General features: G+C 36.7%; 1 protein-coding gene across 2 annotated transcripts in view; it reads right to left on the bottom strand.

The window, feature by feature from the left end:
- Positions 1 to 17,911, bottom strand: part of ALMS1 (ALMS1 centrosome and basal body associated protein) — a 247,530-nt gene that overhangs the window by 188,791 nt on the left and 40,828 nt on the right. For both annotated transcript variants that reach the window (XM_032652290.1, XM_032652291.1), the window contains one exon: positions 13,898 to 14,057. In XM_032652290.1, the coding sequence (XP_032508181.1) occupies positions 13,898 to 14,057 (160 nt within the window). The remainder of the gene's footprint in view (positions 1 to 13,897; positions 14,058 to 17,911) is intronic.

Raw genomic sequence — 17,911 nt, 5'->3', positions numbered from 1 at the left:
CAAAATGAGATGCAATTCCAGTTTTGTTTTACATACAACTAAGGGCTTCTTATTAGTTAGCAATCATTCCAAGTGAATTATTATGGATTATTAATATTAGCACACAAAAATAAATTAGCATATTTCTGGATTTCAAGACCTCCAATTCAGTCACCACTAACAGGTCTGGCTGTCCTGAAGAGAATCTATTTTGTCTGCACAGCAAGTACACTTAAATTCCTGCAGTTTTAAAAAGGATACTGGTAATATTTTAAGTTGGTCTTTGTTTTCATTGCTGTTATTCTTGCTCTCTAATTATGAACTACTGTAACTTTGCTGTTTTTACAATTTCCTAATTAGTAATTACTGATAACTAGATAAGTATAATTTTTTGTGGGTTATTTGGTTAATCCTTGAGTAAATTGATAGATGTTTGTATCAACATTAACCTAAGTCTTCTCAAAACTAGACTATAATACATGTATATATTATAGTTCAAATAGAAATTCTTGATACCATTATTGACAAAGCAGATGTAAATATAACCCTTCCAAAGTGCCTATAGGGACATCCCTGGTGGTCCAATGGTTGAGAATCCGCCTTCCAATGCAGGGGACATGGGTTCAATCCCTGGTCGAGGAACTAAGATCCCACATGTCGTGGGGCAACTAACCCCACATACCACAACTACTGAGCCCGTGCGCCACAACTAGTGAGCCCACGCGCTCTGGAGCCCAAGCGCCACAACTACAGAGCCCGTGCGTCGCAACGAACAGCCTGCATGCTGCAGCGAAAGATCCTGCGTGCCGCAACAAAAGATCCTGCATGCCGCAGCTAAGACTTGACATAGACATACATACATACAAACACACATACATACATACATACATACATACATATTTTTTAAAAAAAACAAAGTGCCTATATAGTGTGATACTTTATGGATGTTGTCTTGTTGACAAATGTATGTCATCTGAATAACTTGCAATGCAATATCAAGTTAAATGTAAGAAAACTGTTGAGTTTATAGGGCACTGTTTTGTAACATGAAAATCACATGCAGAAGCTCATTAGATAACCTCACTTTTTTGTTGCTATCACTAAGTTCTTCTTCTATGTGAAAGTGGTATTTGGTAAGGTAAGTGGGCTATAGACTCCTCTGCATTCCTAAAAGGGCAGCAGTTCCTAAAAGCTAAAGAACTACTGGTCTTGTGTAAAGTTCATGAACCCTGCACTCAGACACAGGCTCAGATCCAAAGTTTACTATTTCCTAATAGAATAACCAGAAAGTCAGTTCCCTCATCATACCACCCTCATATGGTTGTGAAGGTTAAATGAGATAAGTATGTAATATACCTGGCAAATAGTAAGTGCACCCTTACAGAAGGGAGGGCAGGCAGAAGATGGTATTTTGGGTCTTGCTTCCAGGCCCTTCATCTTTCAGAGAATGCTCCCAACGTCCTGCCCCAAACCAAAGTCACATCTCCGAGACAGAAACCAAACAAATAACGTGAAGTAGGCTAAACCAAAGACATGACTTTAATTGTAAATTACGGCAAGAAAACTAATGGATAATTAAACTAATTAAGTTTGTAGTCAGGGATCACAAACCCTAATAACGACCAAACAACATAAAAAAAGGCATATATGCATACAAGTCATAGAGATGGCCCCATATTAATGAGATCAATAAAAGCTTTTAATACAAGAAACAAATCCACAAGCCTTCATAATAATAACTGAAATAAAGTTGTTTATATGATTTTTCTTTTCATTTGACCCACTTTCTTGAGAACTGATCTCCCCAAAAAGGATTTCACCCATCTCTTACTGAAGTCTACCCAGACATCTAATTCATTTAATATTCAATAATTCACTAAGTCCTTCAATATGTACTATTTACTAAGCACCTCTTATGGCCAGAAGTAAATAAAATATTAACAAAGCCCCAGCTCTACCCTCAACGAGTTTAAAGTCTAGTGGGAAACAGAAATAAGTAAACAAGCAATTACTATACTATGTGTTCAGAGCAGTGATGAATGTGAGTGTTTATAGAATACCATGAGAACGCATATACAAGGAGTACTGACTCTTTCTCAAGGACACATGGTGAATGGTGGAAACCAGGAAATATTTCCTAGAAGACATCTAAGCTGAGAATGAAAGGATGAAGAGTTGGGCAAAGATGGGGCACAAGGAGTAGAGGAAGAAAGTCATCCAAACAGAGAAAACAGCATCTGTAAGATCAAGGAGACTAGAGGACCTAGCATAATGAATGAATAGCTGTAGTTCAATATGATCAGAGAGACAAGTGTGAGGCTAAAGAGGTGAGCAGGAACCTCCTATGACATATTAAGGAGTTTGGAATTTATCCTGAAGGTAGCAATGGAAAGCAGGGGTTTCAAACTAGAAGTGATATTATCAAGTGTGTCATGAAAAAAAGACTATTCTGGCTTAATACAAAGAATGGATAGGAAGGCAGAAAAGATGATGAGTTTCCTATTACTAATGCAATAATCCAAAAAGGTGAAAACAGTAGTTTGAGAATCATAATCAAAAGGACTGTGTAAATGGACAGGGGTGAGAGCAAAAGTAGAAAGAGAAGTTTCTAGTTTGGCAACTAAGTAGATAGATGCCCATTCACTAAGAAGAAAGAGTACTTTGAAAAGATGATGATCAGTTCCTTGGAGTTCTGGGGCTATAGTGCCATGGGACATATAAATGAAGATTTTCTATAGGTAGTTAGCCACAAACATCTAGAGTATGAGACACATCTGGACAGAGTGCTACATTTGGAAGTCATCAGCCACAGAAAGTAAATGAAGCACTGGGAGCAGATATCACCTCAGAAGAACTTAAGATCCTTTCTTGCACAAAGCATTGTTTCCTACCATGTTCCTGCCTGCTGCTGTAAACAAGCTGAGGACAGCCAGTACTGTTCCACTGACTGATACTCTTAAGTTAGGAAACAACCATCAAGATTTTTCCATGCCTTTATTATGTGCCAATATTTGTGTTAGGCATTGAACAGAAATAAAATGTGGTGCCCTTTATACATGAGGATTTTAATAAACTGTAGGTGTGCTATTTATGGTGAGGTTACATAGGTATTTAACATTCAAAAAAAAAAAGGAAGAACAGTATGGAATGAAGTAATCAAAAATCCTCTTAGAAAAAGTGGGGCTTGAGCTAGGCCTTAAATTATAAGTAGAATGTAGAGATGTGAAGAAAGGAACTGGCATTCCAGGGAAGGGAAAATGTATAAGTAAAACACCAGGGTAAGGAATGAACATGACTTTAGAGGTAGAAAAGTAAACAAAAATAACAACAATAAAATAGTTTGCCTGGAATGACCAAAATGTACAAACTTAAAGCTGGACAAATAGAATTCAGAAGGTCTTAATCAGCCAGAAGAGTTTAGATTTGATAGAGAAGAAAGAAATACATTATCACTGATGTTTAAGAAGAATAAAAGAGTTGGGTTTAGGGAAGATAAAAGGTGGAAAAATGTAGTGATTAAGAATGCAGGCTCTGGAGGATATTGCCTGGGTTCACAACTGGCACTCCAATTTACCAGCTATGGGGCAAGTAATTTAACCTCTCTAAACTTCATTTTGCTCAGTTATCAAATAGGATAATAGTAGTACCTAACATCGTAAGTTAGGTATAGATATAAAATAATATGATCTATGGAAATGCTTAACAAAGTAAGAAAGGAATGAATGTTAGCTATTATTTTTAGTCCATTATGGGGCAGATTTTAGAAAACCTAGGGAAAGTTCATGGCATAGGTGTCCCTACCTTCTGTGGCTAGAGATCCCTGAACTTATTCAATATTGCCTGAGAAAGATCTTTACTTCACTTCTTACCACCGTGACTCCCTCATTTGATGATTTCTACCAACAGCCCAAAGACAATAATGCCTCCAAAGTTTTCACATATTCAAAATTCCAGTTGTCTTCTCGTCGCCAGACAAAAAGAGTATAAACTCACCTTTCTCTGCTTCTCCCTGTAAACAATTCAACAGAAAATCATAAAAAGACTCTGAAAGGTTGGAAAGTGGAAGGCCAAATGGCTAGGGACCACACTTGAGGAACTTGAGGAACAACACAACACTGAGTTCCCTGGATTTTCTTTTTAATTCTCATATATCCTGAATGGACCTAGGTGAGGCTAGTGTCCTGGAACCTGCACCAAGATGGGGAAGGATGAAGAGAAGGCCTGGATGGAATCTCCTAACCCTCTGGCCAGCAACTGATTCCAAATCTCCTGATTTCCAACCCAGTGACAGAAGGCAACCCAGGTTGGTGCTTTCCTCCCCAACAGTACTGGCAGAAACTTAAGAGAGAACCCCACCAGCACTAAGAGGCCCAGAGAGCTGGTCCAGGAAAAGTCAGTATCCTAGAAGCCCAGAATTCCTACATCCCCCACCTAAATGTACCAGGAGGCCTAGAAAAGCACTTTTTGCCCCGACTGATGGCAGGAGCAAGAATCAAGTGGGAGATCCACTGGCATCAGGTGTCCAGGGAGCAGGCCCAGGAAAGCATCCTTCACCCTATGGGCCAATATCTCCCACTTTCCACTCAACAGCAGTAGGCCTAAGGAAGAGCATTCTACCTGCATGAGCAGCACCAGCAGAGATCAAGCATGAGCCTCAGCACCACTGAGCAAAGTAGACTATAATGCAAATCTACTTTGTTCAGTGAAAACTCTGAAAACTAAACAGTCTCTGAAACCACAGCCCATACAAGTAGGCCAGGACCTATATGTTACATATAAATAAGACAACTGAATGCTAAAACAGATTAAATAGGATCCAGTCTCTTACTGTAACATTCAAAATGTACAAAACACAATTAAAAATCATTCACAATATCAAGAACCAGGAACATCACAACTTGAATGAGAAAGATAATCAGATGATTCCAACATCAAGGTGAAACAGATGATGGAATTATCTGACAAGGATTTAAAAGCAACCATCTTATACGCTTGAGTAAGCAATTAAGAATCTCTTGAAGAAAATGAAATAAGATAAAATCTCAGCAAAGAAACGTAAGTTATAAAAAAGAACAAATGGAAATTGAAAAAAATACAGTAACAAATAAAAACCTCATTTGAGAGGCTCAATGACAGAATGGAAATGACAGAAGATAGAATAAGTGAATTTGAGGACATATCAATACAATTAATAAGTCTGAACAACAGAAAGAAAATCAATTTTTAAAAGACAGGGGCTCTTGGGCTATAACAAAAGCTCTAACAGTCATATCAACAGAATGGCATAAGCAGAGGAGAAGGGGGGTGGGGGTGGGGAGGGAGGCACTAAAAAAAACGATTCACAGAAATAATGGGAAACTTCCCAAATTTGGTGAGACATATATCTACAGGTTCAAGAAGCTAAGTGAATCCCAAATACGAAACTCAAAGATATCCACACCAAGACACAACACAATTAAATTTCAGAAAATATAGGAGAACACCAATTTGAATGATAGATTTCACATCTGAAAGCATGGAAGCCAGTAAGAAGTGTTATGCCATTTTGCAAGTGCTGAAAGAAAAAAACCATAAACCATTAATTCTATGTCTGGCTCAATTATCCTTCAAGAATGAATGAGGAATAAAGACATTTTCAGGTAAAGAAAACAAATTTGTCACTAATAGACTCACCCACATAGAGGGGCTGAGAAATTCTCCAACTGAAAGAAAATAGCAGGAAAAAACCTGAAAGTTCATAAAGACCAAAAAAAACAAAAACAAAAACCACAACAGAATGGATAAAAATAGAGGAAATATAACAGACTTTCAGTCTCTTTATGAGTTTCTTAAATCATATTTGATGACTGAAGCAAACAGTCTAACACTATTTGCTGTTGTACTCAATATATGTAAACGAAATATTAAAACAATTATTATTTTTAAAGTGGGAAGGGTAAAGGGAACTAATTCTACTTCACTCTCAGAGGTGAAAGTTGATACCAGTCAACAGTTATAAATTATGTATGTATATTGTAACACCTAAAGCAACCTCTAAAGAAACAATACAGTGCAATATACTCAAAATACTATAGATAGATCAAAATGTTCCTGTAGCCCACAGTAATTCAAGAAAAGAGAAACAGAGGAACAAAGAGAAAACAAATACAATGGCAGACTTTAAGCCCAGTATATCAATAATGGTTTTAATGCAAATAGTCTAGTACACCAACTAAAATACAGACATTAACACAGTGTTTAAAAAAAATCCAACTATATGCCCATTGTGTTTGAAGAAAATCCCTTCAAACACAATGACATAAGAAGGTTGAAGTAAAAAGACAGAGAAAGAAATACTGTACAATTTTTTAAAAGCAGTAATGGCTATAATAGCAGATAAAGTAATCTCCAGAATAAAAATAATTACTCAAAACAAAGAGCATTACCACATAATGATAAAAGGATAAATCCACCAAGAAGATTTAGCAATCTTACACGTGTATGCAACCAAATCCAGTGTGATGTGACAAAGGCCATAAGAAATGGGAATGAAAACTAAAAGAGTAAAACCTAAATCTGATTAATAAATTAAACAAAATATCTGTTCCTTTTCTGTATTCTCTATTGGCTCCCCTTTCTCCTACTATAGTCTATAAAGTTTTATCCTTGGAATTTTGCTGTTCTCTATACTCAGGCTCCCCCAGAGAGCTTATCTATTCTTACAGCATAATTTAATCATGGGCTGTTGAAGTCTTTCAAATTTGTCTTTCAAATTTGTCTTTCTCATTTCCCATTTTTTCAACTGCTTCAGATGTCAAGGCAGCTGAATCTAATTTCAGGCTTTTCACCAAACTACTATCACTCAGGAGCTCAGGGTCTTACTGGGAGGAATGAGACATAACCAAATGGTACAACTGGGTGCATCAATAGAAATACTGCATAAGGTAAAGAGGCTGAACAGAGAGGATGTCTTGGAAGACAGGCTGCAAAATAATAGCACAAAGAGTGACCTACCTCCACCTAGTTCCCCACTTTTAGAGATTTACCCCAGGCACAGTAGGCTGAGAATACTGGGCTGCGGCCCCACCCGACCTTACTCGTAGGATGGAGGTTCCACTCCAGAAGAGGCAATCCAAGAAGACCAGAGAATACCATCCACACCCAACACCATTCTTATAAAGAAGGGATGTGTTACTCCAATATAAGTGCGTCACTGTTCCAACTCCCAGAGCAATGTCACAAAGCTTTTTCCCAAGGAGAGGCAAGCCATAAGAACAGAGAGCTCCACACATCTCCATAAGCAGACTGACTTCATTTGGAATAGAACACAGAGAAGTTCAGGCCTAAGAACACCAGCAAAAACAATGCTGATCACAGTAAAGCAATTAAGAGGAAGCTGCTAGCTACATGATAGGAAAAAGCCACACAGTAGACAAGCTAGAAGTCTAAAAAAAGGCTCAAAGACTGACCTAAAAGACTACCTCTAACAAAGGGCCTTACAGTAACTGAATCAGACCACGGAGCAATTTATGCCTCAAGGCATTGTTGAAAACAATACAGCAATCAGCTTAGCTGAGGCTAACAGCTGATACCAATATTGCAAGACAAACAAGAAGATTAACAAGGAGATGAAAGAGACAGTAAAAGAGAACTCAGTTAAAGCCACAGTCATAGGAGGAGGGAATGGATGGAGACCACAGTCAGGGAGGCTGTACATATACCAAAGACTCTGCTTTTGGGACTTCCCTGGTGGCGCAGTGGTTAAGACTCCATGCTCCCAATGCAGGGGGCCTGGGGTCAATCCCTGGTCAGGGAGCTAGATTTCAACTAGATTTCATGCATGCCACAACTAAGAAGCCCGTCTGCCGCAACTGACAGGGTGCAACCAAATAAATAAATAATATTTTTTTAATAAAATAAAATAATCAAATGCAAATCCAATAAAAAAAAGACTCTGCTTTCCAGTGAGGAAATTCAGAAGGTACATACTGCAGGGGAAACAGACTTCACTTCCAAACTAGTCACTAAATAACCAGACAAGCAAAACAATAACAAATATTCTCAGCCCAGAGAGGGAATCAGTAACCAGAGCTGCAACAATATATTATCTAAAATGTCCAGTTTATAACAAAAAGTTGTGACACACGCGAACAAAAAGAAAAGTGGCCCATTCACAGGAAAAAAACAAGCAATAGAAACTGCCTTTAAGGAGACCCACATTTTGGTTTTAGCCAGCAAAGACTTCAAAGCAGTTATTATAAATATGTTCAAAGAAGAAAAGGAAACCATGCTTTAAAAATTAAAAGCTTCAATGAAATCCCTATTAAACTACCAATGTCATTTTTCACAGAACTAGAACAAAAAAATTGCACAATTTGTATGGAAACACAAAAGACCCTGAATAGCCAAAGCAATCTTGAGAAAGAAAAATGGAGCTGCAGGAATCAGGCTCCCTGACTTCAGACTATACTACAAAGCTACAGTAATCAAGATAGTATGGTACTGGCACAAAAACAGAAATAAAGATCAATGGAACAGGACAGAAAGCCCAGAGATAAACCCACACACATATGGTAACCCTTATAAAGGAGGCAAGAATAGTGGAGAAAAGTGGAGAAAAAAAGGAAGCAAGAATAGTGGAGAAAAGACAGCCTCTTCAATAAGTGGTCCTGGGAAAACTGGACAGCTACATGTAAAAGAATGAAATTAGAACACTCCCTAACACCATACACAAAAATAAACTCAAAATGGATTAAAGACCTAAATGTAAGACCAGACACTATCAAACTCTTAGAGAAAAACACATGTAGAACACTCTATGACATAAATCACAGCAAGATCCTTTTTGACCCACTTCCTAGAGAAATGGAAATAAAAACAAAAATAAACAAATGGGACCTAATGAAACTAAAAAGCTTTTGCACAGCAAAGGAAACCATAAACAAGACGAACAGACAACTCTCAGAATGGGAGAAAATATTTGAAAATGAAGCAACTGACAAAGGATTAAACTCCAAAATATACAAGCAGCTCATGCAGCTCAATATCAAAAAAACAAACAAACCAATCCAAAGATGGGCAGAAGACCTAAGCAGACATTTCTCCAAAGAAGATATACAGATTGCCAATAAACACATGAAAGGATGCTCAACATCAGTAATCATTAGAGAAATGCAAATCAAAACTACAATGAGGTTATTACCTCACACCGGTCAGAATGGCCATCATCAAAAAATCTACAAACAATAAATGCTGGAGAGGGTGTGGAGAAAAGGGAACCCTCTTGCACTGTTGGTGGGAATATAAATTGATACAGCCACTATGGAGAACAGTATGGAGGTTCCTTAAAAAACTAAAAACAGAACTACCATACAACCCAGCAATCCCACTACTGGGCATATACCCTGAGAAAGCCATAATTCAAAAAGTCATGTACCACAATGTTCATTGCAGCCCTACTTACAATAGCCAGGACATGGAAGCAACCTAAATGTCCATCAACAGATGAATGGATAAAGAAGATGTGGCACAAATATACAATGGAATATTACTCAGCCATAAAAAGAAATGAAATTGAGTTATTTATAGTGAGGTGGATGGACCTACAGACTGTTCATACAGAGTGAAGTAAGTCAGAAAGAGAAAAACAAATACTGTATGCTAACAAATATATATATAGAATCTAAAAAAAATAAAAATAAATTGGTTCTGAAGAACCTTGGGGCAGGACAGGAATAAAGACGCAGACGTAGAGAATGGACTTGAGGACATGGGGACGGGGAAGGGTAAGCTGGGACGAAGTGAGAGAGTGGCATGGACATATATACACTGCCAAATGTAAAACAGATAGCTAGTGGGAAGCAGTCACATAGCACAGGGAGATCAGCTCAGTGCTTTGTGTTCACCTAGAGGGGTGGGATAGGGAGGGTGAGAGGGAGAGGAAAGAGGGAGGAGATATGGGGATATATGTACACATATAGCTGATTCATTTTGTTATACAGCAGAAACTAACACAGCATTGTAATGCAATTATACTCTAATAAAGATGTTAAGAAAACATTAAAAAATAAAATTAAAAGAAGGTAATGGCAATGTCTCACCAAATAGAAAATAAGCTAATAGAACTTACAAAAGAAGCAAATGGAAGTTCTGGGGTTGAAAAGTACAACTAAAATGAAAAATTTCCTAGAGGCTCAACAGTAAATAGGGACAGACAGAAGAATCAGTGAATATGATGATAACAGAGACTACGCAAGCTGAAGGACAGCAAAAAAAAGAATAAATAAAAATGAACAAAGGCTCAGAGAGCTATTTGACAAGATTAAGTGTACTGACATATGTATAATGGGGGATATCTGAGACAGAAAAGAACAGAAAAAAATAATGGCTGAAAACTTCCCAAATTTGATGAAAAACATTACCCTACACATCTGAGAATCCCAATGAACTCAATGATAAACAGAGAGATCTATGCCAACACATCATAATCAAAATCAAAATGCTGAAAGACGAAGAGAATATCCTGAAAGCAGCAAGAAAAAAACAAATCACATACAATGGAACACTAATAAGAAGATTTCTCACCAGAAACAATAAAGGCAGAATACAGTGAGTGGAAAGACATATTCAAAGTGCTGGAAAAAACTGTCAACCAAGAATTCAAAACCCAGCAAAACTATCTTTCGAAAAGATAATATAAAAACATTCCCAGATATACAAAAATTGAGAGAATTTGTTGGTGGCAGGCCCATCTTACAAAAAATACGAAAGGAAGTTCTTCAGGCTGAAAGCAAGTGACACCAAACAGCAATTCGAATTTACAGAACAAAACAAACAGTGCTAGTAAAGATAATTATGTTAGGCAATTACAGAAAGACAGGACACTTGCATATTTTCCTTTCTTCTAACAGATTTTAAAAGCAAGCTTACATAAAACAACACATATATAATTGTATTATTGGCGCTATAACATATAGAAATGTAACATATTCAACTATAACATCAAAAGGAAGTACATGGGAGCAAACTTAGAGTACAGCAAGGAAATGACACTGGGTGATAACAAATCCACAGGAACAAATAAAGAGAATAAGAAAAAGAATAAGAAATAAGAATAAATTCAAATATTAATGTAATAAGCTCTATAAATATAAATATTTGCTCTACTTCTCTGAGCTTCTTTAAAATACATAATATTATATAAATAATTATGAAAATGTAACAATCTACTCTTGGGTTTGTAACATATAGGTGTATTATGTATTATAATAATTGCAAATACAAAGAAGAGGGAATAGATCTATACAGGAGAAACATCTCTGTATCACACTAGAATTTAGTTAGTATAAACTGGGAGTATATTCTGGTAAGATAAATTTTATAAGCCCTACAGCAACCACTAATAATATAACTTTAAAAATTAGCTAGGACTTCCCTGGTGGCGCAGTGGTTAAGAATCCAACTGCCAATGCAGGGGACATGGGTTCGAGCCCTGGTCCAGGAAGATACCACATGCCGCAGAGAAACTAAGCCCGTGTGCCACAACTAATGAGCCTGCGAGCCACAACTACTGAAGCCCACATGCCACAACTACTGAAGCCCACATGCCACAACTACTGAAGCCCGTGCACCTAGAGCCCATGCTCTGCAACAAGAGAAGCCACCGCAGTGAGAAGCCCACACACCACAACAAAGAGTAGCCCCTGCTTGCCGCAACTAGGGAAAGCCCACATGCAGCAACGAAAACCCAACACAGCCAAAAATAAAATAAATAAAAATAAATAATTCATATTTTAAAAAGTAAAAATTAGCTAGAAAATTATTAAAGAAATTAAAATACTGGAAAATATTCACTTAATGCAATAAAAAGCAGTAAAGGATGAACAGAAGAGCCATAAGGCATATGGAAAAGAAAAAGTAAATCAACAAGTATAAATCCAATGTTATCAATAATTACATTAAATGTGAATGGATTAAACAATCACATCAAAGGCAAAGACTGGGGCTTCCCTGGTGGTGCAGTGGTTGGGAATCTGCCTGCCAATGCAGGGGATGCGGGTTCATGCCCTGGTCCAGGAGGATCCCACATGCCGTGGAGCGGCTGTGCCCATGGGCCATGGCCACTGAGCCTGAGTATCCGGAGCCTGTGCTCCGCGACGGGAGAGGCCGCAGTGGTGAGAGGCCCGCGTACCGCAAAAAAAAAAAGGCAAAGACTGTCAGTCTGGAATTAAGAAATAAAAAGATACAATTATAAGCTATTTACAAGAGATACAGTTCAGCTTCAAAAACATAAATAGGTTGAAAGTAAAGGGATGAAAAAAGATACAACATTCAAGCAGCAACCATAAGAACTGGAAAGTCCACAGAGACATAAGACAAAATAGACCTTAAAACAAAAAAATATGTTGCTAGAATTAAAGAGGGACAACAGCAAAAAGGTCAATTCATCAGGAATATATAACAATTACAAACATAAATGCACTTAATATCAAAGTCTCAAAATATATGAAACAATTCTGACAGAAAAGGGAAAAACAGACAAACAATAATTGGAGACTTCAATACCCTACTTTCAAAAATGGAGAAAACTAGCAGAAGATCAACAAGGATCAGAAGACTTGAACACTAGAAACCCACTAGAACTAAGAGACATGTATAGAACACACCACCTAACAACAGCAGAATGCACATTCTTCTCAAGCACAAACCATACATTCTACCGGATAAACATGGTAGGACATAAAACATGCCTCAGTTAAATTTAAAAGCACAAAAATCCTATAAAGTATATTAGGAAATAGTTTAGATGAATTAAAACAAAAACACAACAAGCCAAAACTTAAGGCACACAGCTAAAGTAGTGTTTAGATCTATCAACGTAAATACCTACATTAAAAAGAAAAATCTCAAATCAATAACAGAACATTTAGGGAAACATAAACCAAAACTACAAGATACCACTTCACAGCCACCAGAATGGCTATAATCAAAAAGACAGAAAAACAAGTGTTGTTGAGGGTGTGGAGAAACTGGAACCCTCATAATAATGGTGGGAATGTAATATGGTGCATATTCTTTGGAAAACAGTTTAGCAGTTATTCAAAATGTTAAACACTGTTACCATGAATGAGAAATTCCCACTCCTAGATATATACCAAAGAGAAATAAAAATAACAAATACACAAACCTGTACATGAATGTTCATAACAGCATTATTCCTAAGAGTCAAAAAGTGGAAAACAACCCAAGTGTCCATCAACTGATGAATAGGTAAACAATATGTGACATATCCATACTATGGCAATAAAAAGGAATGAGTACCGATATACACTATAACATGGATAAATCTTGAAAACGTACTCAGTAAAAGAAGCCAGCCACAAAAGATCTCATATTGTATGATTTCACTCACATGAAAATGTCCAGGATAGGCATCTCCAACCTCAGCTGACTTCTCAGAACTACTGCCAATCCATCTGCTTATCCTTGGTCAGCTCCATCCCCTATTCACTTCAACATAAATTCTAAGCCTTCACCAAGCCACTCTCCTCAAATCCCTTAACTCACCTCCACAACTCTCAACCTCTCTCAGCAGACAATCTTGCTTTCTACCTCAAAACTAATCTCTCAGTTTCCTCTCTGTAAACTTGTATCTGTTCTTATGCTCATTTAATTCCCTTTTCCCTTCAAGTCACAGAAAGGAATACAGAAACAAACTGACTCTAATATCAGACTCCTCCATGTAATTCAGTTCTAAACACTGTCATGAAGAATGCAATGAAAATCAAATGGTTCCTCTAACAAAAGATCTGAGGATCTATAAATACACCTAATCCAAAGTTAACATTATTGCAGGAGTTCAAAAGTAAAAAATTAGGCACAGCAAGATATTTTTAACAAGCTAGTCATAAGGACACTTAATATCTCCTTCTTTACATACCTGTTGAATGTTTGAAAGTCCCTGGCACAGTGTCAGGAGATACCCTCAACATTCTGAGATCTGAAGAGTGATACTCCAACTCTCTAGTTGGCTCATGAGGAACAGATGGAGGCAATACAGATGCAAAAGACTGATTAATGTCCATATTAGAAAGACATACCTATGAAAAGAGATAAAAAATGAAGAAAATAAGATTAATTTTAGACTTCATCTACTAAAAAATAACCTCATTTTTATGAAAATGAATGCTAAGCAGTTATACCAGTTCCTCAAGATCATATTCTCAACCCTCCTGAATTCATATATAGATCATATCTTGTTTGGTTAATTCCAGGAAGGCTCTACAAATTATTTGAGGGTTTGGAAGTCTACCTGTATAGAATATTACAGATAGGAGACCTAGAAGTGTTCTATTACTCAGAAGTTTGCTACTTAACAATAGTATGATCTGAACTATGGTAATATTCTTGACAAGCTCAAGGACTTTTTTTTTAAGAAGGAGAGGTATGTTAGGGAAAGGAAAGAGGAAAGGAGGGAAGAGAGAACAGAAATATTTTCAAGAAATCCACAAATGTTTAGAAGAAAAATAAACGCATCAAAGAACTGTATCTGTGATCAGTTACCAAAAATCATAAGTTCTCAAATTTTTTGAAACAAAAGTAGTGGGAAATATAAACTGATGAAGTAAAGGTTAAATGCTGAAAAAGAAGTTCCTGAAGTTTCATGACATTCCAGCAAGTCCTTGTTAAAAAAGAAATCAGAGGGGACTTCCCTGGCGGCCCAGTGGTTAAGACTTCGCCTTCCAATGCAGGGGGTGTGGGCTCGATCCCTGGTTGGGGAGCTAAGATCCCACATGCCTCATAGCCAAAAAAACAAAACATAAAACAGAAGCAATATTGTAACAAATTCAACAGACTTTAAAAATGGTCCATATCAAAAAAAATCTTGAAAAAAAATTAGAAACTATTAGTACTGATGTTGGTACATAAAACATTACACAACTTTTCACCAAATTCACAGTATACTCTCATATAAAAACAACATACCACTTTTATTTTCCTAAAAAGTTATTCCAGTGCTGCACTCTCAGGAGGGAGTCTAAAAATGTACATAAGCATGAATTTTTCTATCCTCTTTTATGAAAGATTTTTCAGTGTGTAGTAACAAACATTCTTAAGAAGCTGGCAGAATATGGAAATAAATAATTCTACTTCTACTGCCCATATAGTTTCTCTAGACCCATGGTTCTCAAATGGGGAAGATTTTGCACTCCCCCACCTCCCCCCACCAAGGAACATGTGGCAATACCTGGAGACATTTTTCGCTGTCATAACTTTAGTGGGGGTAATGTTACTGACATCTAGTAAGTAGAGGCCAGGGATGTTGCTAAACATCCTGAAATACACAGAACAGCCCCCCACAACAAAGAATTATCCAATCCCAAAGCAATAGTGTAGAGGAACCCTGCTCTAAACATAGCACAAAGTTCTTAGTTTTCAATTATCCTCCTGCCAAAGGAGACATGCAGCTCATTAACAGCATGGGTTTGAACTGCACTCATTCACTTATACGTGGATTTTTTTTTTCAATAGTAAATACTACAGTACTACACACGATCCAAGATTGGTTGAATCTGTGGATGTGGAAGAACCATGAATATGGTGGAATCGGGGATACAGGGGGCCAACTGTGGATCTTCAACTTCGCAGAGGGTCAGTGCCCCTAATTCCCACATTGTTCACAGTCAACTGTATATATCACATATATGATAGATAAATACTTGTGTGTGCTCATGCATGCACTGTGTTTAATAGAAGTTTTCCCCTAAAGCTTCCAAACATAGGGAAAAAAATTTCTATTCCAATCTTGACTTTGATAACATTTCAAAGCTTCGAAATATATAGATTATTCGAGCAGTTAATAAAAAAGAAAATACAGAATGAAAAAGATGAGATATATTTATTTAAGAGATCAACAGACGTTTATCACTAAAAATTAAAGGAGTCAGGAGGGAAAAAAAATCAAGATTTATCTCCTAGTTTTTATCAATAATGAAGACAAAATCAAAGACAATGAAGAAACCAAGGAATGCTAACACCTCTATAAGAACTGAGAAAATCTGTAAGTCACTCTGATTTTAGGGAAAAAATGAATTATTCTGATCTAAGCAAGGTGAATTTGAGATGTTGGGACTATTCACAGGAAAATTTCATGCAAGATAGAATATGGGTCTACCGAGGAGAAATAATACTAGGGTCTTAAAATAGAGATGATAACCATCCACACAGAGAAAAGCATTTAAACCTTGAGAGGAAACAAATTCTTTGGGATGGAGGGGGGGACCAACAAAACAAACACGAAAGAAATCTAAGGAGTCAACCTTAAATAATATTTAAGAGTTACGTGGCCAAAATAAGGGATACTAAAACAGTATTTTATTATAGAGGTTAAAAGAATGTAATATGCTGCTGCCAGGAACAAGGAGAGAGAAGGAACAGAATAACGCATTAGAGTAGGAAGTCCTGGTAAGAGTCTAATGGTCTAGTTTCAGTAAAGGGAACTAACAGCCAGGCACTAACCATGTAAGTGCTACATACCTTACACCCCATTTAACATAACAACATTTGAGGTTGATTATTATTGTTCCTATTCTTTATGTAGACAAGGAAGGAGAGTGATCCTCCAAAATCATTTGCCCAAGGCACAAGGCTAATAAAGTAATTGAACAGGGTTTTGACTCCAATTCTCCAGTCTCTTCATAGCCCTAACCTACATCATACATAAGTGGATACCCAAATAATCATTTAGAGAATGATGGATACGTATCAAAGTGAGGCAAACAAGTATGAATGCCTCTTTTGAGACACAGATGAGAATAAGGAAGAAACCAAAGAGTAGGCAAACCCCCTGAGAGCAAGCTGGGCCACACAGGAAGATTACCATCACGTCTGGCTCATTGTTTCCCTCATATTAGCATTACGTAACTCCCAGACCATAGAAGAGAGCTAAGAGTGAAAGACAATATAGAGAACAGCATCCTCCCTGGACTAAAAACCTACAGTTAAGGGCAAATAAAATTTGAAATTGTGTCACAGTTAATCTCAGCACATCACTGTTAACTGAATATACATCTTCATGTCTGTAAATATATTTTATCTACATGAAAAGTGGACATAAATTACAAAAGTAGCACTATCAAAAAAATTAGCAACTCTCAGTTTAAATATAATTAACACTGCTGTATGTTATATATGAAAGTTGTTAAAAGTAAATCCTAAGAGTTTTCATCACCAGGAGAAAATATTTTTTCTATTTCTTTAATTTTGTATCCATATGAGACGATGGATGTTCACTAACTTTATTGTGGTCATCATTTCATGATGTATGTAAGTCAAGTCATTACGCTGCAACCCTTAAACTTATACTGTGTTGTATGTCAATTATACCTCAATAAAACTGGAAGAAAAAGGCAAAAAGAAACTCTAAGTTTAAAATTGATATTTTGTTTCTCATTCTTATTAAAACTAACTTTGACCTTCACTCTTGCCAAAATGATGCAAAATCTTGGCTTTGGTTTCACTGAAGAACAGTTTATGGTATAGTGGTTAAGTACATTGACAAGGTTAGTTTCAAATACTAGTTCCCCTACTTGCAAGTTCCTTAACCCTCTAAATATCAATTGTAAAATGGGGATGATAGTAATCCCCAACAATCCTCCCTGATAGGATTGACCAAAGGCCTAATGAATTGAGGCATGTAAGTAAATCTCTTAGCATATTATTTGAGCACAGTGTGTTACCTATCATTTTCATCCCCATTGTTATTAAATTGAAAATTAGAATTAAACAATGTCTAGAATGTTGAAGAAAATTAAACTAACCTAACAGTTCTCTATATTAAAATTTTTAAATAAATTGTAAATAAAAGGAAAAATTCATCACAATATCTTTGTTCAGTTTCTCTTTTCAACTACCTGAACCTAAAGGTCAAAATATAATTGCAGGGACTTCCCTG

This window comes from Phocoena sinus, chromosome 13, assembly GCF_008692025.1.
Source record: "Phocoena sinus isolate mPhoSin1 chromosome 13, mPhoSin1.pri, whole genome shotgun sequence".
NCBI classification, from domain to species: Eukaryota; Metazoa; Chordata; class Mammalia; order Artiodactyla; family Phocoenidae; genus Phocoena; species Phocoena sinus.
Note: the sequence above shows the minus strand (reverse complement) of the source record. Positions and strands in the feature narration are given on the sequence as shown.